The 24,862-nt window shown below is 42.1% G+C and overlaps 1 protein-coding gene across 1 annotated transcript in view; it reads right to left on the bottom strand.

The window, feature by feature from the left end:
• The window catches only part of LOC126470164 (intermembrane lipid transfer protein VPS13A-like), a 762,201-nt gene that overhangs the window by 681,408 nt on the left and 55,931 nt on the right, over nucleotides 1-24,862 (bottom strand). Inside the window, exon 2 of the mRNA XM_050097791.1 lies at nucleotides 14,430-14,666. Within this exon, the coding sequence (XP_049953748.1) occupies nucleotides 14,430-14,570 (141 nt within the window). The 5' untranslated portion in view covers nucleotides 14,571-14,666. The remainder of the gene's footprint in view (nucleotides 1-14,429; nucleotides 14,667-24,862) is intronic.

Raw genomic sequence — 24,862 nt, forward strand, 5'->3', positions numbered from 1 at the left:
AACACGGAACTAAGCAATTAATGCTGTAGGTAGGAAATAAATTTAAACAAATTTCAACAAATTTATACAAATTTACACAAATTTATACAAATATAACACATTTAAACAAATAATATTCTATCTGAATGACATAATGAGCAGTCTCTAGTGGGGGCAACACCATACTAACTCCCCTCAGCTGCAAGAGTAAGCTGTTAGAGCAAAATTTCCTCCAAAATTCGAAATTCCCGCCCATTTTCCAAGAGGATGACGCACCATCATGCAAAAAAGTCGGAAAGGGGGTTGGGTGACCCATAGAAGCACATATTTAAATTTACCGCTAAAAATTCAAACTTCCCATCAGGGGAGCATTGAAGGGTGGCGTGTCACTTTCCCGTCAAAAGCCGCCATCTTGGATAACGGTACTTGCGTCATCATCTGACGTCACAGCCGCCATCTTGGATGACGTCAGTGGGGCGGCACTGGCCTAGTTACACTACCACCTTCCACCCATTAAGAACTTCAAGAGCCTGGTATCAGCGAAGAAAGTTATGGTCACAGTTTCTTAGGACGTGCAGGGATCGTTGGTGGTTGATTTCCTCACACGCGGAGAGGCTACAAATGCTGCGAGTTAGTGTGCCATACTGGAGTGACTGCAAAAGGCGATGAGCATTCACTGGGATTTTATTGGAATGTATTGGAACACCTTTCATACCGACCGACTGATAAGACATAGGTATTAATACTCTGGCCTATAGCTGTTATGCAAACAAAACCCTGAAAACCGTGTATTAAGAACAGTTTTTATTCTATTCGAGACAAAATAGTTGATGTGTAAACCTTGAAAGTTATGTTTTGTTTCTTCTGCACACGATTCCTAAACTGCCGTCTGCTGATACAAAGTAGATGGGTGTCACGCATGCAGTTTAAAACAGAGGCATTTATTTTTTAAAAGACATCATGGTGGCCTTTGACTGAAGAAAAGATTATGAATAAATAGTTTTACACTCAAAGACGACCACAGACTCACAGGCGAAGTGGACAAATGCAGAAAAGATGAACCTAGTGGATTGGAAGGACGGAAAAAAGATTTGAGTTTAACGTCCCGTCGACAGTGCAGTCATTACAGACGGTACACAAGCTCGGATTGCGAAGGGATGGTGAAGGAAAGTGCCCTTTTCAATGGAACCATCCCAGTATTTGCCAGGAACGAGTCAGGGAAATCACTCGTGGACTTGATTACATCTTGATCTACCCCTTACCCATCGATTAAGCAGATTGTGAGGAAACGATAATGTGGAAAACGCACGGAAACACAAAGTTGGACCTTAAGATCGTCACTCAGTCAAACGATCGCCAACTTGCCTACATGAGTAGTAATGTGCAATTATATAGACAGGGCGAAGACAATGATTCCACGATCTCGCAGCAAATTATTTTTTTAAAGTTGAAAACAGAATTTTTCTGGCGTCTTCCCTTTTAGTTCTATAAATTTCGATGAAAGTTTTTTTTCCAGAAAGTTGATTCAATTCCTGAAGTTAGATTCTGGAATGCCTACCAATATCGATCTACGGCTGCCGTTACGTCTCAACAAACTAGATAAAAAGGCAGCAATGATATTTCTCACTGAGGAACATTAAACAGTTAGCTCTGCAAAGGAATGTGAAGAAGAGCAATAGCTCAAGTTTAAAAAAAAAAATAGTTGACCATGCATTGGATAGATATGTATCTAGTAGAGCCGTTCATGATGGTAAGGACCTTCTATGGTATAGTGTCACTACAAATAATCTTCTAAAGAAACAGGGACTGCTGTATAACAGACGTAAAAAAAGTATAGGACTCTAGATAGAGACATGTTGAATAAAAGGCGTTTGGCTGTCAAAAGAGCAGTGCGTGAAGCCTCCAATGAGTACCGTAGCAGAACGTTGTCAAATGATCTTTCATAAAGCCCAAGGAAATTTTGGTCGTATGCAAAGCCTGTTAGTGGCAGTATAGGTGCAAAACAAAGCGTAGGGCTACGGACGGAGAGGTGATGAATGAAAGCGTTTGGCTATCAAGAGGGTAAGGCGTGAAGCCATCAACAACGACCGAAGCAGAATATTACCGAAAGTTCTCTGCCTTATAATCCGAACATCAGTTTGACTGGCTGCACTACTTGTGCCTATTGAAGGTACAGTGCTTCCTGTTAGGTTTTTAAGGTAGTTTTAAATCTCATATACTTTAATTTAAAATTATTATAACAAAATATGTGTAACGTACTCTAATTTGGTTTATTTGTTGCATTCTGCAGTGTGACATTCTTGGATCGTTGGTTTTATACTTTATATGACACGACGTATTTTTGTTTGTAACTACTACCACAGTGCAGTTTGGTGGCTGGCTGTAACGTCTACGATGTTTACTTCAGAATCTCAGTCTTCATTCTGCTAAATCACGAACATTAGCTTGTATAATCAGGGCAATTTGTAAGCTGTTTTATGTAATAATCATTTTATGTTTGACTTCCTTACATACTATTGCTCTCATGTTGATGAAGTATCATTCTATGATATGATACGGTATAATACACTTTTGATCAAGGTTCATTGAATATAACCACGGTATACGCCATGTTTGTGTAAAACTGTGTCACGCCCCTTTACATCTCATTCCAGCGTGTTTGAAGAAGTTGATCTATGCTTTACAGATCTGATGATGGCAACGTAATTTGCTGAAACCGTTCATCACAATAGATGCTATACAACTGCGATCCTGGCTGTTTGAAGTTGCACTTCTATTTCTACATGTCTTTAAGAAAGGTGAGAATCATTTACGTAGAAATCATCAGTTATTGCCTTTTTTTTCCAAGATAATTAACAAGAAGAAAGATCCTCTCTCATCGCAGAGATAATCTTTACTTCAGATGAAACTGAATTCACGTTTATCGGTGCAGGACTATCGCTTCCATCCACTGTCCTGATTGCTGCTTTGTTTGCGGTCTGGAGTGAAAAACGCAGGAGTTATGTATGTTGTGATAGTTCTTTCGGACATGTCCGAAAGAGGAGACAGGACATATAGCGTGAACATTAATAAAACCGACAAATTGCAGGAATGGATACCTGACTGGAAATAGAGGAGAAAAGGTCCTATGAACATGTGTCGGGAATGCATTGTTGCCGCGGCAGATGGTGGTGACGAATGACCACGCACCATGTATTTCTAGTGTGTTGCAGAATGTGTGATCGATGTAGCGAAGCAGCTGTATGTAGCAGAATGGTCCGGTATTCATGATGGGAACATGCTGCTGTGGTGTTCGCATACGGCTAAACAGATGGAAACGCCCGAGAGGCATCACTGCTATACCAAAACAAGTTCCCTCACAGACAAAAACCATATCACAAAATATTTCAAGTCCTTTTCGGGCGTTTGTGTAATCATGAGTCCTTCCAGAGAGACGAACGTGCAGGGAGGCGGCGGACTGTGCGTACACCAGATTTTGGAGAGCCAGGTTCAATAGGCTATTGAGACAAACCGTGTTACAAATTCCAGGCAAGTGGCCCGCCAACATGGTGTAGGCCAAAGTTCGATTATGTGTATTGTGCACGACAAGCGTTAATATCCCTATCACCAGCGACACACAAGAAACACGCGGTACGTGGTTAGAGGAACTGTCATTCTTCAGCGCCATCTACCGTGGCAACTTTGCATTTCCGGACACATGTTCATAGGGCCTTTTTTCCTCCAATTGCAGTCAGGAATTCGTCCCTGCGGTTTGTCGATTTTATTAATGTTCACCCTGTAAAATTAAGGTGATGACGGCCAATGATTCCTTCAGTGCAGATTCACACCAAACTCTAACTCTTACGGGAACCGGCGAGATACCACGAGTAACGCGGCTAATGAGCAGGGGCACTACATCAGTGTTGCGTGGTATAAGTTGAGAAGCTGGATCTGACGGGAGATGTGCTACTGTAGTCCGTGCGGTTGTGTTGACCACTGTGTCCGGATGGCGTAGTGGTCAGCACGTCTGCGTAGTGAGGAGGAGACGGGGGTCCGAAGCCCGGTCGGGAACAAATTTTCAACTTGCCCCACTGATATAAAACAATGTAGTTCCGTCCCGGCTGTTGCAGCGGTCGGTTAGGAGGTGTTTACTAGCGTACGCTGCAGCCAGTGTTTACAAGTTGCGTGCAGTCAGTGCTGTTTGGCGAAGCGTCTACTACATAGCTGCGTTACTAGGAAAGTGATAGTCTTTACACTTTCCTAAGTGTATGAAAAAGTATAAAAAACAATGGAAACCTTCCTCCGGAAGAATACTGTGAATCTGAAATTCGACAAAGTCAATGAGTGGCCAACAGCTCTCGAAATCCGCAGATGGATACCTACCTATATGAAACTAACAAGAGATCACGTAGACAGTGTGCAAATGAATATTTACGAGTCGATCTACTATTTCAAAATTTGCTGCGACTTAGTATATGAGCGAGTAATCCGTGAGCATACTGGTCACTTTGACTTAACATTAGCAACAAGCTCTATGGCTACTAAGTTTACCCTTAGCCCAGTCGAAAGCAACTTGACAAATGTGTGTGTCTTTAACATTCCCATGGAGGTTACAAACGAAGTCATAAAATTCAAATTCCAGCCTTATGGAAACGTTCGTGCTATTCGGAGGTCTGGACCCGTCCCTAATGGTATCATATCTATCAAAATGGAAGTTAAAAAACCGATTCCCTCTGTAATGAGCACTGGGGACTGTCAAGCATACATTACATACATCGAGCAGCTACCAGCATGCTTCATATGTATCAAATAGATCGGGTCACGCAGACGAAAATTCCGTCTTCAACTCAACCTAACTAAACGTAAACCATTATTTTCATATCTCCTAGTAGAAATAAGTAGCGAACAGGTAGCAAACAGTGCCAAAGCAGCTGAAAGTAATTCAGTTGCTCTTCATGATCCCGAGACTGTAAACAATAAGCCTGAAAACGGAAATGATGTTCCAGATGTTTGAGACGAACGTGGCTCTCCGCCTTTATGCGTACATGGAAAGGGTCACACCGTTTTAGAAACGAGGAATACTGAGCCATTACCTGATAGTCATGTCCATGCCGGTAGTGTAGTTGAATATGGTATTACACCTGATACTAGAGTTGTCGAGGCAACATAAGGTAAACACGCCGACACTCAAAGAGACGTCACCATCGCGGTCGGACAGTTTGCAACCAACAACTCAGAAATGTCCGTGAAGGCTGTCGTTCATGGTAACGCGTTGGGCGGTGCTCCGGAACCAAGTCTTGAAACTAAACCGACACACCCAGCGGGAGCATCTGCGGATTCACCACCAGGAACAATATAACAATCACAGATAAACATGACTGAGCCTATTGGTAGAGAAAAGCTGGATCAAGTTTGGATTAAAAAGTCTAAGAGAAATTTTTTTTGCGGGTATTGATGACGGGGGGCACGGCGATATTGAAGATGTAACAATGTCTGACTCAGAATCGATGTCCCATACCCAACATCAATTGTCTGCAGATAATGGTAAGGGAGGAAAGAAACTACAGAAGCTGGGGATTGTGTAGTCAAGCAAAACCAAAGGGAAATATATGAAAAGAGAGGCGAAGATTAACCTCACTCTCAGTCGAAAATTCAAACGTATTACAAGATCAGTAACAACGATTATAGGCAGGGGGACCAAGGAAACTTCAGTCACAGCCAAAAAAAGACATTTATATCCTAACAAAATTATTAAGTTGTTACTTTAAATATCAACAGAATATCAACTAAGTTCAAACTGTTCATTACACAGCTGAAATGGATATAACATTACTGCAAGAACTCGAAACTAACGATCTACATGAAATTGTAGGATACAACATAATTCTCAAAGGATCTGAAAGTGCTGGTACAGCGATATTAACAAAAGACGGTGTTCAAGTGGCTGAAATTGGGAGCTTATTAAGCTGTAGGGGAATACCAGCACAAATAGAAGATACATACTTTGTAAATTTGTATGACCCGTCTGCAAGCAGTCGTAGAGAGGCGAGGGGCGAGTTTTTCAGACGGGAGATCGTGTGTGTTTTACCAACGACATCGAAGAGGGTAGTATTTAGTGACGATTTTAACTCTGCTGTTAGCAAAAAAGACCGAAAGTCAAATTTTAACAGATGCGTGGAACTCAGATACATGGTTAGAAACTTAAATATGCTTGACATGTGGGAGGCAACAAACGCTGACTCATTAATGTACATCTACCGTAAACGCGGGCTACTTGAGCCCTGGAGGCTAACTTGAGCCTAAAACAGAAAAATGTTGTTTGGTTCTCTGAGCACTCTCAACATCAGTGTAACGACGTAGGTTACTGCTTCTCTGGTAGGCGGCAGCACTAAGCAGACCATAGAGTGAGTCTAGGAGGTTTGGGAAGTCACCACTAGTAGCAGCACTGGTTATGCTACATAGACACGTGTTTGTTGTTTATTTCACTCTGCAAACTTTCGTCTGTAGAGATATCAGGAATATCCTAAAACTGGAGGCAAGTGCATACACTTCATATTTAGTTTATCATCAAAGCCAACTGAGGCCAGTTCATGTCCTGAATAACTCGTTAATTGTACAATAAGTAGTTAAGTACAACTGGTACATGTTACCCATAACCACATTTCTTGCTGTTCAGTGTATTAATACGTTTGGGCTTAAGTTGCTCAGAAGAATTAAGGTTCCGCACGGGAAATCTTACTTTTGTGGTTGTTTTCTTTCAGGATTATCTGACGCAATGCCTTATAAATATATAACACTACCTGGAAACCGGACATACACTGACTTTACTCCCGAGAAGTTGGAAGAATGCCTGGAAGCTGTAAGGAGTAGGAGGATGACACAGCGAGAAGCAGAGAGTGTTTATAATATTTGCAGAGCCACTATCAAGAGGATACTAAAAAATCAACATCCAGGCAAACCGGGGCACCTGAGAGGTTTTACGGATGAAGAGGAGCTTACGTTTGCTACCCACCTCCACATGATGTGTGAATTTGGGTTTCCTTGCTACGAACTTCATTTTAGATTTGTCGCAAAAGCTTACTTAGGACGACAGGGACGTACCATTGGTTGTTTTAAGAGTAACTTGGCCTACATAGGCATCCCAGTCGTTCAGTTCGATTTGCAGCTAACATAAAAAGAACAAGACCAGCTGTCGATGAAAAGATTATCACTGAATACATTCAAAATGTGGGAAAACTGCTCAAGGACACCCCCCCCCCCCTGAAAATGTCTACAACTATGACGAAACCGATATGAGTGATGATCTGGGTAGGGAAAAAGTAATTTGCCGAAGGGGTACTTAATACCCCGAGCGCATTATGAACACAACAAAATCCAGCATAAGTGTAATGTTTTGTGACAATGCAGCCGGACAGTCCATTCCACCTTATATCATATATAAGGCCGAAAATTTGTGGTGAACTTGGATGGAAAGTGGCCCACTTGGGGCTAGATATAACCGCAGTAAGCATGGGCGGATCGATCTAGCAATTTTTGAGGACTGGTTTACCAGTCATCTGCTTACAATTCTTAAGAAACAAGAAGGTAAGAAGGTCGTAATTGGTGACAATCTTACTTCGCACCTCAGCATCAATGTAATTCAGCTCTGTGAAGAAAACAATGTGCACTTTGTTTGTCTTCCACGTAATTCTTCCCACCTCACTCAGCCACTGGATGTGGCATATTTTATGCCTCTCAAAATGAGGTGGAAGGATGTTCTTGACCGTTGGAAGCAATCAGATGCAGGTAAAAGAATCGGCGTGCTTCCAAAGGATCAGTTCCCAATACTGTTGCGAACTGTTTTAGAAGAAATTGGTCCAAACATGAAAAGCAACCTAAAGGCATGTTTCAAGAAAGCTGGACTGGTGCCTCTAGATAAAAATCAGATCACACGCCGTTTGCTAAATCAAGACAAATCCAAGGCAAATGTAGACTTGTCTATAATTGGGGATGCATTTCTTCAACAACTTCACGAGAAGAGGGGCGAGTTTGTTACACCTCGCTCTACTAAGAGGAAAAAACTCCAAGTGCCACCTGGACAGAGTGTAAGTGTGTCTGATTTCTGCTCTACCAGTAATACCAGTGCCTCCGTGGAAAACACCCGACACCAGGAAGAAAGTCCAAAAATGAAAGCATCTTCAAAAACAACCAAGACCACCATACGAGAAAGAAAACAAAAATTGGAAGACTCCACGTCAGATGAAGATGACGCATTCAGTTTGAGATCAGGAGGTGACAGCGACATCAGCCTCCACAATAGTGATGAGAAACATATAGGACACTTATCTATGACTTCTTGCAAAACCAAAGGCAAATCAACACCATCACCGGCGCCTGTAACGAAAGATGACCTAAAAATAGGCAAGTGTGTTATTGTAAAATGGAACGAGAAGGAATACCCAGGAGTCATCCTCGCTATAGAAGCAGAAGGTGTTAGAGTCGACTGCATGGGGCCTACACTAAAAGCCTGGAGGTGGCCCAAAAATAAGCATGTCTTGTTGTATAAATCTGAAGATGTGGTAATGATAATAGAACCCCTAAAATTAATAAAAAGAGATTTGTTTTCTTTAACTGGATTCTAAACATCGTTATATCCCTACATTCTATTGTTTGTACAAAATCTAAAAAGTGTTGTTCAAAATTAATGTTCAAAATTAATATTTGCCCTTAAAATAAATGTTTGGAAGTTCACTGGATGTTCAGAAATTACGTTGTTCAAATAACCATCAACCTACTTGGACCTAAACTGCCTTCAAATGGTAGTATCTGTGGGAATTACAGTCTGGGTTCAAGTAACCCAACCGTAAGGTTATCTTGAGTCCAAATGAAATAGAAAAATAAAAATATTTACTACGTCACAAACAATGCGTACTGCATGTTAAAGTATCCATAATAAACGGTAGTTTAATAATATAATGTGAGTATGTCAGTGAAAAAAATCTGTTGTACCCATTTTTAAATATAATGTCAGAAGTTTCAAAATCTGGGCTCAAGTATCCCGCGTTTACAGTAGGTCACTAGCCATTCAACTAATAGAATAGACCGAATTTACGGTTCACAAGATTTAATATGTAACGTCTCTAAGTCAGAAATCTGGCCTGCAAATTTTTCCGACCATTGTGCCTCAAGTATCCCGCGTTTACAGTACGTCACTAGCCATTCAACTAATAGAATAGACCGAATTTACGGTTCACAAGATTTAATATGTAACGTCTCTAAGTCAGAAATCTGGCCTGCAAATTTTTCCGACCATTGTGCCTATATTATCAGAATCAGTTTATAGAAGCTAACAAATTTCTGCGGAGAAATTTTGGTGCTGGAAACATGGAAGGCCTGCGTCACTAACATAAGGAAGTACCCCAGCAGATGAAATTGGTGGTGGATCATGCGAACCCAAGCTACGGAGATTGCTTAAACAATATGGCTACAACAAAAATGAGAAGGAGAAAAGTACAAAGAAATTTTATTTCGTGTGTCTCCGAGAACTGTTCCAAAATACACGAGATATAACCAGTAACAGTTTACAGATAAAGCAGATTGAAGCACAGCTAATGTCAGTGCAGAGACAAAAACTAGAGGGTCTGAAAATGAGGTCCATAGCTGACAATATTATCCATCAGGAGAAAGAGTCGCTTTACAACCTCATCCGAATATTGAATTTTACCTCAGTTATTGGGACATATTGAAAGAAGAACTAATTAGCATATTCCACGATGCATGGAATCTCCAAAAGCTTCCCACAAACTACCACGAAGGGCTCTTCCTATTGTTAGCCAAGAAATACCCGCCAACAAACATCCGATAACCTTGATGAACACTGACTACGAAATACTAGTTAGAGCAGTAAACACAAGGTTAAGCGACGTAATGAGAAACATGATAGGAGGTTACGAAACATGCGTAGTTCTGGGGCGCAGTATAAGTGACATCCTGAGCGACTACTGTGACATAACAGCCATCACAGATATCTGTAACACAAGAGATTCTGTAAGAGCTATTGATTTTTCGAAAGCTTTCGACCAGATCTCTCACAGTTTTCTACTAACAGCAATACGGAAATTGGTATCTGCCACATATTCTCCCAACTTGTCTGAGTCATTTTGCAAGGAGCTTAGTCCAAAATTGTGGTCAATGGGTAACTAACTGGACCATTCGATACAAAGCGGTGAGTCCGTCAAGGTTGCCCCTACCGATGGCCCTATGCGTAGTTGTGGTCGAGTGCCTCTTAAAGAAACTTCACAGCCCACTCCCAGGCTTGGTCTTACTAGGAAAGACCGTATGTTGAGCATTTGCAGATGATCTGAGCATATTTGTTCGGACACAAGACCGGCTACCGCACCCAAAATATTAACTGAACGCCTACTGTGCAGCAACAGGGGCCATGAACAACTGTAACAAATCCAAGATAGTTAATTTAGGGAAAGGTTTACTGTTGGAAGAACAGCAATGGTTATCCACGGCAACATCGATACGAGGTCTAGGGCTAGATCTCGTTTCTGACGTTCAAAGGACGCAGACTACCAACTGGCGATCGATGTTGAACAAATTTAGGGCCAGCATACAGCTATATTTCAAGCGAAGTCTCGATATGATTCAGAAAGTAAGACTTGTGAAATAGTTCATCTTACAGAAAGTGTATTACATAGCACCATTTTACTGGCACCAGCGCCAATAGCCAGAAGTCTACTATCATCGACTGTATATTTCGTATGCGGTGTAAATGTTTTTAAGGTAAACTGCAGCACGCCAACATTACCGTTTGAAGAAGGTGGGACCGAAATAATAGATATTGACGCAAAATTCAAAGCTTTAATAGTAAACAGGGTCCTTAAAAAATCAAAATTCAGCCCCACTAGCTTGGCAAGTATACTTCTGAAAGCAGCTCAGCCAGAAAGCCACGCAACACCCGTCAATACTGGTAAAATACATTCAAAGCTCAGCTTTCTCAGAACCTCCATAGTCGAGAACAGTTACGTAATCCACAAAGACAAAATGTTCAATACAAAGAGATGATACCATCATATTAAGAAACCTTCAGTTGCTAACAGAACGCAAACTAAACACCCTCATGTCAACTGGCCTGGGGTGTGGAAGAATATTCACAACAAACAACTTACGGCAGATTTTAGGGCAGAATGGTACAAAATTGTGACTGAAACGATTCCAGCATGCACGAAGTTACTCTGTCAATCTTGCAGATTCACCGAATTGTGATAGGTGTAATGAACAGGATACACTTATACATCGGTTTAAATGTAACCACTCACGCTAAATCTGGAATGGACGCAACAGAAACTTACATCAATACTGCAGACGGCACCGCAGTATGTCAGGGTACAAGAAGTTGTGACACCAGACCAAAAACGATACACTGACCAGAAAAGCAGTACGATAATCTGGCTATCGGATCAATTCGTACACTACGTGATAACGTCAGAAACACCTAACGGAATTTAAGTTTAAACTGACAACATTACAACATGAATTGCGGAACAAACCGAATTTATCAAAAGAATTTTGCAAACTACGTAGGAGTATTGTATCCGTGCATCTGAGATATTAAGACCAGTCTATAGACTGCTGAATAATTTCCTTTAACTTTGTAATTGTGTTACTTGTATTTTAGCTGCATCTTACGATAGCGAAGTTGGACACAGGTGGTTGAAAGGAAATATGCTACAATGAAAGACGAGAAATTCATTTTAGTTACTCCTCTAATTTTCCTGACAAATAAACAAGAACCTTAGTTTTAATAGATTACAAGCGGTTTGATTTGGGCAAAATATCAATCTTTTTTTGCATTTGTAAAGAAGCATACATTTTGTTTTCAGAAAGAAGAGAGGCATGAAGGATTTCAGAAGAAGGAAAAATTAATTTAAGGATGAAAGAATAAGCAACCATCAAAAGGGACTTATGCCTTTTCTTTTGCAGTTCCACGAAACGGAAAATTTTTCTTATCATTTAATTTACAATTAAAAAGAAATTTAATTTAAATATATAACAAAAAATAAATAAGTTGTGACATGAAACGAAATATTTACATTTGTTAATTTCTTAGGTTTTCCAGGAGAATTATTATGTTTTAACAAACAAGATAAAAGGCACAGCACCTAGGCAGAGAAGGTAACTAAAGAGCAGCGAATGGAAGGACTGTAAGGGGATTGAGTGAGGTTCATAAAAAAAGGGTTAGCAGGAGATCCAGGTTCGAATCCCTGTCTGGCACAAAGGTTCAACTTGCCCCATTCATATAAATCAATATCCACAGACAGCTAATCTCTTTAATTCCCTTGTATCTTGACACAAGAGTTAATCGCAGCACAAAATCAACGCACAAAATGGGTTGGTTTCTTTTTGAAATGGTCCAAATAAAGCTGAGGTTCTTGTTTTCCTATCTGCTGTTGGTAAACATCAATAAATGCTATAGCCGTCATGCAAATACACTCCAACAAATTGAAATAAGAACACCGTGAATTCATTGTCCCAGGAAGGGGAAACTTTATTGACACATTCCTGGGGTCAGATACATCACATGATCACACTGACAGAACCACAGGCACATAGACACAGGCAACAGAGCATGCACAATGTCGGCACTAGTACAGTGTATATCCACCTTTCGCAGCAATGCAGGCTGCTATTCTCCCATGGAGACGATCGTAGAGATGCTGGATGTAGTCCTGTGGAACGGCTTGCCATGCCATTTCCACCTGGCGCCTCAGTTGGACCAGCGTTCGTGCTGGACGTGCAGACCGCGTGAGACGACGCTTCATCCAGTCCCAAACATGCTCAATGGGGGACAGATCCGGAGATCTTGCTGGCCAGGGTAGTTGACTTACACCTTCTAGAACACGTTGGGTGGCACGGGATACATGCGGACGTGCATTGTCCTGTTGGAACAGCAAGTTCCCTTGCCGGTCTAGGAATGGTAGAACGATGGGTTCGATGACGGTTTGGATGTACCGTGCACTATTCAGTGTCCCCTCGACGATCACCAGTGGTGTACGGCCAGTGTAGGAGATCGCTCCCCACACCATGATGCCGGGTGTTGGCCCTGTGTGCCTAGGTCGTATGCAGTCCTGATTGTGGCGCTCACCTGCACGGCGCCAAACACGCATACGACCATCATTGGCACCAAGGCAGAAGCGACTCTCATCGCTGAAGACGACACGTCTCCATTCGTCCCTCCATTCACGCCTGTCGCGACACCACTGGAGGCGGGTTGCACGATGTTGGGGCGTGAGCGGAAGACGGCCTAACGGTGTGCGGGACCGTAGCCCAGCTTCATGGAGACGGTTGCGAATGGTCCTCGCCGATACCCCAGGAGCAACAGTGTCCCTAATTTGCTGGGAAGTGGCGGTGCGGTCCCCTACGGCACTGCGTAGGATCCTACGGTCTTGGCGTGCATCCGTGCGTCGCTGCGGTCCGGTCCCAGGTCGACGGGCACGTGCACCTTCCGCCGACCACTGGCGACAACATCGATGTACAGTGGAGACCTCACGCCCCACGTGTTGAGCAATTCGGCGGTACGTCCACCCGGCCTCCCGCATGCCCACTATACGCCCTCGCTCAAAGTCCGTCAACTGCACATACGGTTCACGTCCACGCTGTCGCGGCATGCTACCAGTGTTAAAGACTGCGATGGAGCTCTGTATGCCACGGCAAACTGGCTGACACTGACGGCGGCGGTGCACAAATGCTGCGCAGCTAGCGCCATTCGACGGCCAACACCGCGGTTCCTGGTGTGTCCGCTGTGCCGTGCGTGTGATCATTGCTTGTACAGCCCTCTCGCAGTGTCCGGAGCAAGTATGGTGGGTCTGACACACCGGTGTCAATGTGTTCTTTTTTCCATTTCCAGGAGTGTAGCTGCTAATTTATTCTACACGGAAAATTTACCGCAGTCACACTTGCATGTCCCTCCAGCTATTTCATACGCCTTTCATCTACTTTTGTCTAGTACAGTATTACGCAATTACTTGATGTTTACACATTTGGTTACGTTTTTCGGATGTATTTCATGTGGATAATTTTCCAAAGAAGCTCAGCTATTGCTGAATTCAGCTACCAATATCTTCATTGTCGAAAATTAAGGAGCAAATTCCTTTGAAAACTTACGTACATGTAGACTAATTTTAGTTGACAATAGTATGGAAGGGCAGTATTTCCCTCTATCCATTTCAATGGGATAAATACAAAACACTTTTAAAACCATATAAACAACTCTTAACTGGAATCAAGTGAAACACAAGCAACGAAAACAAACATATTAAAACAACATTTCATTGATTCTGTCAGAGCTAGAAATTTTCTCCTTGTGTTCGTAATATAGCATAATATCTAAAAAGTGTTTGTGTTTCATCCGCGGTTGAAGCTCTCCCCATACTTCAAACACAGACAGAAGAAGTATCATTATAATTAACAGATTAAATACTTACCAGAGCTTCAGGCTTGATTCTGAGATCAACAAGTTGTACATTTCCGCTGAAAATTCCAATATTTAGGCTTTCGATGTCGAGATCTTGAATGTATTTGCCGAGATAACGGTTGAGAACTGTCGCCACTACTCCCTCGAACATGGCGGATGTTTGTTGTGATCACAGCTTCTGAAGTCCCATCTCTTGTTCAGTTAGCTATCGCTAACTTCTTGTGCAGTGGGTTTTATCATTTTCAACCTGAAATTCAGTAAGAAAATAAAATTTCATTAGGCAGGTTCAGTATTTATTTTCGTCAATGGTGACACTTACTCAACTTTGAAGTAGTCGTAAATGAGTAGATAAATATACAGGGTGCAACGGGTGTAAGTGCAGATATTTCTGTTGGTAGTTGATTATGGTGTACTGGACCTTATATCAGTATTTACGTCGTTTGCAGTCTAATAATTGTAACTATTACAAGTTGTATGTTTTTAAATTGGGTAGTAACTCCAAGTACATTCTTGGGCAGCAGGTCAGGTGTTGAAATGTGGACAAGTGGTCGCAAAACAGTTTATCTATACTGACAGGCGTATTGCACTTCGCGGTCCAGGTATGGCCATGTATAAAACATTAGGTCGTAAGGTTTGTGACGTGTTTGTGGGAAGATTGTTCGTCGCAGAGAAAAAACGACCAACACACTGATGGTTAGACATACACTACGTTTTCAAAAGTATCCGGTCACCCACAAAAACACGTTTTTCACATTAGTTGCATTGTGCTGCCACCTACTGCCAGGTACTCCATATCAGCGACCTCAGTAGTCATTAGACATCGCGAGAGAGCAGAATGGGGCGCTCCGCGGAACTCACGGACTTCGAACGTGATCAGGTGATTGGATGTCACTTGTGACATACGCCTGTACGCAAGATTTCCACACTCCTAAACATCCCTAGGTCCACTGTTTCCGATGTGATGCTGAGGTGGAAACGTGAAGGGTCACGTACAGCACAAAAGTGCACAGAGGCGGACCTCGTCTGTTGACTGACAGAGATCGCCGACAGCTGAAGAGGGTCGTAATGTGTAATAGGCAGGCATCTATCCATACCATTACACAGGAATTCCATACTGCATCAGGATCCACTGTAAGTACTATGACACTTAGGCAGGAGGTGAGAAAACTAGGATTTCATTGTCAAGCGGCTGCTCATAATCCGGTAAATGCCAAACGACGCCTCGCTTGGTGTAAGGAGCGTAAACATTGGACGATTGAACAGTGGAAAAACGTTTTGTGGAGTGACGAATGACGGTACATAATGTGGCGATCCGATGGCTGGGTGTGGGTATAGCGAATGCCCGGTGAACGTTACCTGTCAGCGTGTGTAGTGCCAACAGTAAAACTCGGAGGCGGTAGTGTTATGGTGTGGTCGTGTTATTCAAGGATGGGGCTTGCACCCCTTGTTGTTTTGTGTGGCACTATCACAGCACAGGCCTACATTGATTTTTTAAACACCTTCTTGCTTCCCGCTGTTGAAGAGCAATTCGGGGATGGCGATTGCATCTTTCAACACGATCGAGCACTTGTTCATAATGCACGGCTTGTGGCGGAGTGGTTACACGACAATAACATCCCTGTAATGGACTGGCCTGCACAGAGTCCTGATCTGAAACCTATAGAACACCTTTGGGATGTTTTGGAACGCCGACTTCGTGCCACGCCTCGCCGACCGACATCGATACCTCTCCTCACTGCAGCATTCCGTGAAGAATGGGCTGCCATTCCCCAAGAAACCTTTTAGCACCTGATTGAACGCATGCTTGCGAGAGTGGAAGCTGCCATCAAGGCTATGGATGGGCCAACACCATATTGAATTCTAGCATTACCAATGGAGGGCGCAATGAACTTGTCATTTTCAGCCGGATACTTTCGATCACATAGTGTATTAATGTAAAACATATAAAAATATTTGCACTTACATCCGTTACACCCTGTATATGAGAAACACAACACAAAATATCGTTCATAATGTATAGAAATATTTTTTTGCATCTACTTTTTAGGAAGAGAACAACAAAATAAGGTCAAGCTTAGATATCTTCGTATTCGTTCTGGAGTGATTTTATGCGTTGAAACAATGTTGCTTCAATCTCAGTTCAATATTTCCACATTTTCACAGACCAGATACCGCTTTTAATTCAATTCGACGCTACATTTTGCTCTGCGTATTTCTTTCTTTAGTCAAATGCACAAATTATTTATGATTTTTTATTTATATATCTTGAGCAATATTTTTTTAATTATCTTACCAAGAAAATTTTGATCTAAAATTTCCACCCACTGTTCTGTTCAATAAGACGCGTGCAAATACAAACGTTCCATGCCTCTCTGCCAATCCCGTACTGACGTTTGTCTCATGCAAAAGGAGACTGAGAATTTGCAGAAGGTTTTTTGTGTCCTCAGTGAATGCAGGCCTCACGTATTTCAGAGTGGGTTTTCACATAAAGCAGGTGCATTTGTTGTTGTGCCAGTGTGAGAATTTCGACATCTGTCCTTCAGACTTAACATACCTGCTAAAATACTACTTTAAACCTATTAAGCGGTCACACCTAGAAAGATGTCGGATGTGATAGGGATCTCATGTCCGTACAGTCGTTGAGAATATGTACCGTCAGAGTGAGGTAACTGTTTAACTCGGCTCGTTGCCTGTTTTCGCATTGGTTATTTGTTTTAAACCACTACTAAGAGCGAGAAGACAGGTCCGAGTGTGTGCGCCAAGGGATTTCAGCAGTATAACAGGTGTGACGTGAAGTCACTTGAGAGGTATGTACCAATTTTTACGTAATTTCAAAGATGTGTCCGTGCTGTAATTCTTATCATTCAGTCACGTCATTTTACACTAATGACTAGTGTTGCCTATGAAGCCTATATTGAAAAACTCTACAAAAAATTATATAAGTATTTCCTGGGCCGGATACTATGTAAAGGTGGTCAATGTATACAGGGTGGTCCATTGATCGTGACGGCCCAAATATCTCACGAAATAAGATCAAACGAAAAAACTACAAAGAACGAAACTCGTCTAGCTTGAAAGAGGAAACCAGATGGCGCTATGGTTGGCCCGCTAGATGGTGCTGCCATAGGTCAAACGGATATCAACTGCGTTTTTTTAAAATTGGAACCCCCATTTTTATTACATATTCGTGTAGTACGTAAAGAAATATGAATGTTTTAGTTGGACCACTTTTTTCGCTTTGTGATAGATGGCGCTGTAATAGTCACAAACGTATAAGTATTTGGTATCACGTAACATTCTGCCAGTGCACACGGTATTTGCTTTGTGACAAATTACCCGTGTTAAAATGGACCGTTATCCTGTATGATCTCATACCCTTCCCCCACCTCCTCCTTTTCCTTGAAAGGATACGGATCCTGTACACCTCCCGTAAACTCGATCCTCCTGACCCGCTAGTCTCCCCGATCCTCTCCCATCCCCGCCCGCTGCCGCGCCTGTATTCCCACGTCCCACCCGGTCTCCATCTCTCCACCCTCCTTACCCTCTCCCAAGGTGGCTTCCGCCAGCTCCATCTCCCTGATGATGCCCTCCTCCCCTCCATCTACCCCTCCTACCAACTTTGATCCTCCCACCCTCCTCCTGTGTTTGCTCCTCTGGGCACCCTCCCTCCCTTCTCTCCCTCTTCCCTCCCTCCTCCTTTTCTCCCCACTCCTCCCCTGGGCTTCCCCTCCCCTGTCCCTCTCCTCCTCCCCCCATCTCCTCAGCCATTGGCGTCCTTGTTCTCCCCTTTCCCCCTACCTTGCCCTTATTCCCCTCTTGACAGGTCCCCGGACTCGCACACGCTAAGTGGACATTCGCGCGCCGGAGATAATCGCCATCAGTGTCTCGTGTGTGCCGTCGTGTTTAGCGTTCAGTGTTCACCGTCACACTCCATCGTTCACCAGTGCCATCGTCATCTTCAGTGTTTGTGCTTCGTGTCAACGGTTTGTCGTGTGGATTGTCATCGAGTGTGAACGGCTTCATGTTTTTTTATGTTCATGTGTCTACTGTTTTTTCCCGCCGTTTTTCCAAGTCATGTATCTTCTCTGTTTATATCATTGTTCTATCTTTGGCTGATGAGCGGCGTATTGTGCTGCTGCCAGCCTACCTGTTCTCCAGGTTTTAAAATCACAATAAAGAAAAAAAATGGACCGTTTACCAATTGCGGAAAAGGTAGATATCGTGTGATGTATGGCTATTGTGATCAAAATGCCCAACGGGCGTATGCTGCTCGGTATCCCGGACGACGTCATCCAAGTGTCCGGACCGTTCACTGGAAAGTTACGTTATTTAAGGAAACAGGAAGTGTTCAGCCACATGTGAAACGTCAACCACGACCTGCAACAAATGATGATGCCCAAGTAGGTGTTTTAGCTGCTGTCGCGGCTAATCCGCACATCAGTAGCAGACAAACCGCGCGAGAATCAGGAATCTCAAAGTGTCAGTGTTGAGAATGCTACATCAACATCGATTGTGCACACGTACCATATTTCTATGCACCAGGAATTGCATGGCGATGACTTTGAACGTCGTGTACAGTTTTGCCACTGGGAACAAGAGAAATTATGGGATGATGACAGATTTTTTGCACACGTTCTATTTACCAACGAAGCGTCATTCACCAACAGCGGTAACGTAAACCGGCATAATATGCACTATTGGGCAACGGAAAATCCACGATGGCTGCGACAAGTGGAACATCAGCGACCTTGGCGGGTTAATGTATGGTGCGACATTATGGGAGGAAGGATAATTGTCCCCCATTTTACCGATGACAATCTAAATGGTGCAATCTATGCTGATTTCCTACGTAATGTTCTACCGATGTTACTACAAGATGTTTCACTGCACGACAGAATGGCGATGTACTTCCAACATGACGGATGTCCGGTACACAGCTCGCGTGCGGTTGAAGCGGTATTGAACAGCATATTTCATGACAGGTGGATTGGTCGTCGAAGCACCATACCATGGCCCGCACGTTCACCGGATTTCTTTCTGTGGGGAAAGTTGAAGGATATTTGCTATCGTGATCCACCGATAACGCCTGACAACATGCGTCAGCGCATTGTCAATGCATGTGCGAACATTACGGAAGGCGAACTACTCGTTGTTGAGAGGAATGTCGTTACACATATTGCCAAATGCATTGAGGTTGACGGTCATCATTTTGAGCATTTACCGCATTAATGTGGTATTTACAGGTAATCACGCTGTAACAGCATGCGTTCTCAGAAATGATAAGTTCACAAAGATACATGTATCACATTGGAACAAACGAAATAAAAAGTTCAAACGTACCTACGCTGTGTATTTTAATTTAAAAAACCTACCTGTTGCCAACTGTTCGTCTAAAATTGTGAGCCATATGTTTGTAATGATTACAGCACCATCTATCACAAAACGAAAAAAGTGGTCCAACTATAACACTCATATTTCTTTACGTACTATATGAATATGTAATAAAAAATGACGGTTTCTATTTTTTAAAAAACGCAGTTGGTTTCCGTTTGACCTATGGCAGTGCCAGCTAGCGGGCCAACCATAGCGATATCTGGTTTCCCTCTTCAAGCTAGACAAGTTTCGTTCTTTGTAGTTTTTTCGTTTGACGCTTATTTCGTGAGACATTTGGCCCGGTCACGATATATATATATATATATATATATATATATATATATATATATATATATATATATATATATATATATATATATATTATTATTAGCGAATGTCCCCATGGGAGAACGATAAGCAGGTGATTAACATTTCTTAATGTTCTTCTTATTTCCCCAGTATTTCTTCATTGCCTCCCCAAAGGCCTTTTTCCTTTCTTCGGTCCACTTTGGTCGGAAAGGTTTAGATTCCGTCTCTGGAGTAAACTTCCACTTGTCGATTTTTCTTCTGAATGTATCCCGGTCTGATGTGTTTGTTATGTCAATTTTTGCCTTTTTCAAATCCTTCTTAACTTCAGTTACCCAGGGTGTTGTTGCCTTAAGTGATGTCATATAGTCCAATAGACGTTTAGTTAACCTGTTTCCAGGTAATCTGTCTATATGTCCATAAAACTTCATCCGCCTCTTCCTGATATCTGCCTCGATGTTTGATATTTTTTCGGTTGTCTCGGTAGTCTGCAGCCTGTATCCATCTTGTGTGTATCGTGGTCCTAGGATTTTTCTAATAATTTTTCTCTCTACTTTCTTAATTTCGTGTAAATCTAATTTTCTATTCAGGGAGAGTGTTTCACTTGCATATGTGACTGTTGGTTTGATGACTGTGTTGTAGTGTCTGATTTTAGTGCCTTTTGATAGACATTTCTTGTTATATATATTTTGAATAAGTCCGAATACTTTCTTGATTTTCTGTAATCGGTTTTTTTGTGCTATTTTCTCAAGTCCTGTTGGTTCAATAACTTCACCGAGATACTTAAAGTGCTTGACTCTAGTTATTTCACCATACTTTGTTTTTAGTTTCGAAATATCTAATTTTGAGCAGATGAATTCTGTCTTCTCAAAGGAGATTTGCAGGCCAACCTTCTCAGCACATTCTTTAAGTGTCTCAATTTGTTTTACTGCTGTTTCTTCACTGTCAGTTATAATTGCCAAATATAAGTGTCTTATAATAAGAAATTTGTTCATCGCACCCACACATAGACTGGCGCGTCCCACCTTTACGTGACGATTTCCTATTGGCTCCTCTCCCCTACAACATGAGATTTGCTTTTGTGTTTAAAACAGTTGTTATTTTATGGTTTCTTGTAATCTTTCACTGCCTCCAGGTTGCGTCTTTGCCATTCTTCATGGGACTATAGTAATTATTAGTATAAGTATTACTGCTGACCAGTGTTGCAACCTGGTGTGCTAGTTATCTTCCTGAATGGCTCAAAAATGGTTCAAATGGCTCTAAGCACTATGGGACTTAACATCTGAGGTCATTAGTCCCCTAGACTCAGAACTACTTAAACCTAACTAACCTAAGGACATCACACACATCCATGCCCGAGGCAGGATTGGAACCTGCTACCGTAGCAGCAGCGCGATTCTGGACTGAAGCGCCTAGAACCGCTCGGCCACAACGGCCGGGTCCTGAATGGCGCAGCCGCCTTAATGATTCAACTTCTCATGGTCTCACGGATGAGATATTCGACTCCGTATCTATGTTGACGTGTTGTTCTTAACGTTGGCATGTTTTCACATTGTATTTCGATTTATTCCCTGTTTATTCTTAGTGCTCAGATAACTTCTATTATGCATTCTGCGTTATTTGTAGCTCTTCATAGATTTTTTCAGATTGATTTGATGATATATGAATCGAAAGGCGTCCTTAAGAAAAGCAATCACCACAGTGCCCGTGACTTCCTTGTATTCTTTATAGTGTCCATTACAAAAGTGATACAACTTTCAAATTTCAGTAGTATGTCTAAAATGACCGGAACTAATGAAAAACCGTCAGAAAAAAAGTTGCTTAGGAAGTGATAAAACATAAGACCCAAATTTTATGTCACTAGTTTTTTCTTTCGTTAGGAAAATGATCCCGCTCGTTACGAGGTCATTATAATCGGAGCAATGGCTCATTTCGACAAAATGTGTGGGAAGAAATCTCAACAGTGATCTTGAATAATAGAAAACCGACATGAGTGCTGACAGCACGGCGTTTGAGCATGGCTCTTTCCGAACACAACACTGTTTCAGCGTATCTAACAACTGCACTTCATATGGGGCTTGTACAACTAGTACAGAACGACTGCGTGCAACCGAGGATGACGTGAAAACTCTGAAGCAAATCTGGATGATTCTCGCAAAATACGGAGGCCGAAGAGCTAAAGTAATGTCTTTATTGGTTTAACTATGTACTTCTTTGTTTATATCGCATTAGTCTGTCAATGATTACCCGGGAAGCCGTTGCCAGTGACATATAACAAAGATTGGAAGAGCAGTCATTTCAGTTACCATGGTGTTCATTTTGGGTGCAAGTGCTTACCTTTTACTACTTCTATGCTTAACGTCAGCTATTGTTGACACATACGATTGTGTGTGTGTGTGTGTGTGTGTGTGTGTGTGTGTGTGTGTGTGTGTGTGAGGGGGGGGGGGGGGGGCATTCAGTATTCACTCATCGTAGAAATTTGCTGCCTGTGAACATAAAGATCTAGTGATAGTTTTTTTTTTCCATTTTTACACTGTTATTGTGAAACCTCTGACCTATCTTCTTGCAGTGCCTTACCACGAATAGCAGTCATTTTTATGGCCAACCACTTCATTCTTCATCGTGAACGTTCTTATTGAGTTATCTAAATTTTCACAAGTGCTCAGTCCTTCCCTCACTGCTCAGTCGCCGCAAATATCGTGGATGCGGAGACTAACGTGTGCTGCGGCCACATTTGGTGCATCGCTTCCAGAATCTGACACACGGAGGCCGTTAATGTTCCCTGAGACCCGTCAGCACTCGTTCTTACGTCACACTAAGTTTCTGGTACCCCGGCCCAGCGAGTCTGATGTTCCGCCAGACGACACGGAAATCGATGACGGCGGGTAGGCGGCGCGGCTTCGTCTGCGGACACTGCTGTCGCCGCCGTCGGGGTCTAGCGGCGCCGGCAACTTCCCGTTAAGGCCGGAAACGCGGCGGCTCCGTTGCCAGTTGTGACTACTCTGCGCTACAGTATTGATGTCGCGACACATCATTGCCTTAGTTCTGAATTCGCTACGTCTTACAAGGGATCGCGGAATTATTTCAAATTTAGGACAACATAATGTGCAAGTAGTAAGGCGTACTGCTTATCATATTTCGAGAAAATTACGAGAGAAGTTTTATGCGTCGAATATGAGACCGGTACTTCGCGGCTCTGACGTGGGATGGCGGCGCTCAAGTGGTTAGCATCCAAGCTATATACTCGCTGGACTGCTGGATCAAGTCGTTTTCATTTTTCTTTTGTTTTTTAAATTTATATTTTTTTTAATACTGGCCATATCATTTCATATAGATGACATTTGAAACGCAATGTAATGAAAAAATATGTGTATTTGCATGAAAGTTCCTTGAATTTGAGATGTTATTTGACAGTTTTCTAATTGTAATTATTACCACAAATGTTATATTTATAACTATCGACAAGTAATCGACAAAACGCACAATTTTTTTCCTCAAAATGTATCCCTGTCGTAATTTGCGAATAAAGTCCGCTTCTTGAAGGAGACAATCACAGTACAAGAACGCGTCTTTTAATCGACGTTTTGCAACTGCATTATGCATTGAATTTTCGTGACATTAATCATCCGCAGTAGTACCTTCTTTTTCTTAGAAAAAACGTAAATTTTGTGATTTTCAAAAAATTTGCACATAGGCCATTTGTTCACAAAAACACATCCGACAAATATTTGTATATTACCTTATGTTCTGGCATATTGTAACTCATTGTATTATTCAATAAAGTTATTACATCTTCATTTATAGATGTTAGACTGGGGCTTTCCAAGTTTGTTCCTTGTACTTGAAACCTGGATAAGCGTCCCCAAGTGCAAAGCAGTTCCAGGTGCCTTAACCGATTGCAGGTATAAGAGATTTCGCAAATTACGACAGTCATAGGTTTTCAGGAAAACTTTATGCGTTTGGTCGTTTACTTACGGATAACTACAAAATTTATTGTAACAATTAGAACCAGTAAACAGCGAAATACCACTGGAAATTCAATAAAAGTTCATCGTAATACACGTGTATTTTCATTATATTACCTTTCAAGTGTCATATATATGGAGTAAAATAAGCAGTGTTGAAAAAATATACATTAAAAAATCGAGCAGGACTCAATTCAGTGATCTAACGATTACCAAGCTTGAACACTAACCACTTAACCACTGCCAATTCGTGGTTAAAGCAACAACGTATTGGTACATATTCGACGCATACAACTTGTCTTGAAATTTTCTCGAAATTGCCTAAGTAATACACCTTACTACTTGTGCACTATGTTGTCCTAATGGACTGCAAATATGCAGACACGAAACACGAACATGCAGGATGCTAATGAAGTTTGTTTTATTTAAAAAGCCTTAAGATTTTTCACGTAAGAAATTCATAGGCATTGCTTTTCAGCTCGCATTCGTACATAAGTGACAGTCATACGAGGAAGAAAATAAATAAAAAAAATGACGATAGTACATGAAGCGATGGAACATGATAGGGTAAAAGAAAACTAATCAAACGATGTCTTTCATATGGTAGATGCCAGTAACCGCAAGGACTGAGGTCAGGGGACCTGGCGGGCCAAGCATGACGAAAGTGGCGGCTGAGCACACGATCATGAAAAATAAAGAGTTACAACATCCAAAAGATGATTATGATAGTATACTACTCACAAGCATGTAACACGTCATAAGAGCCGGCTGCGGTGGTCTAGCGGTTCTAGGCGCGCAG

Source organism: Schistocerca serialis, chromosome 3, assembly GCF_023864345.2.
Source record: "Schistocerca serialis cubense isolate TAMUIC-IGC-003099 chromosome 3, iqSchSeri2.2, whole genome shotgun sequence".
Taxonomy (NCBI): Eukaryota; Metazoa; Arthropoda; class Insecta; order Orthoptera; family Acrididae; genus Schistocerca; species Schistocerca serialis.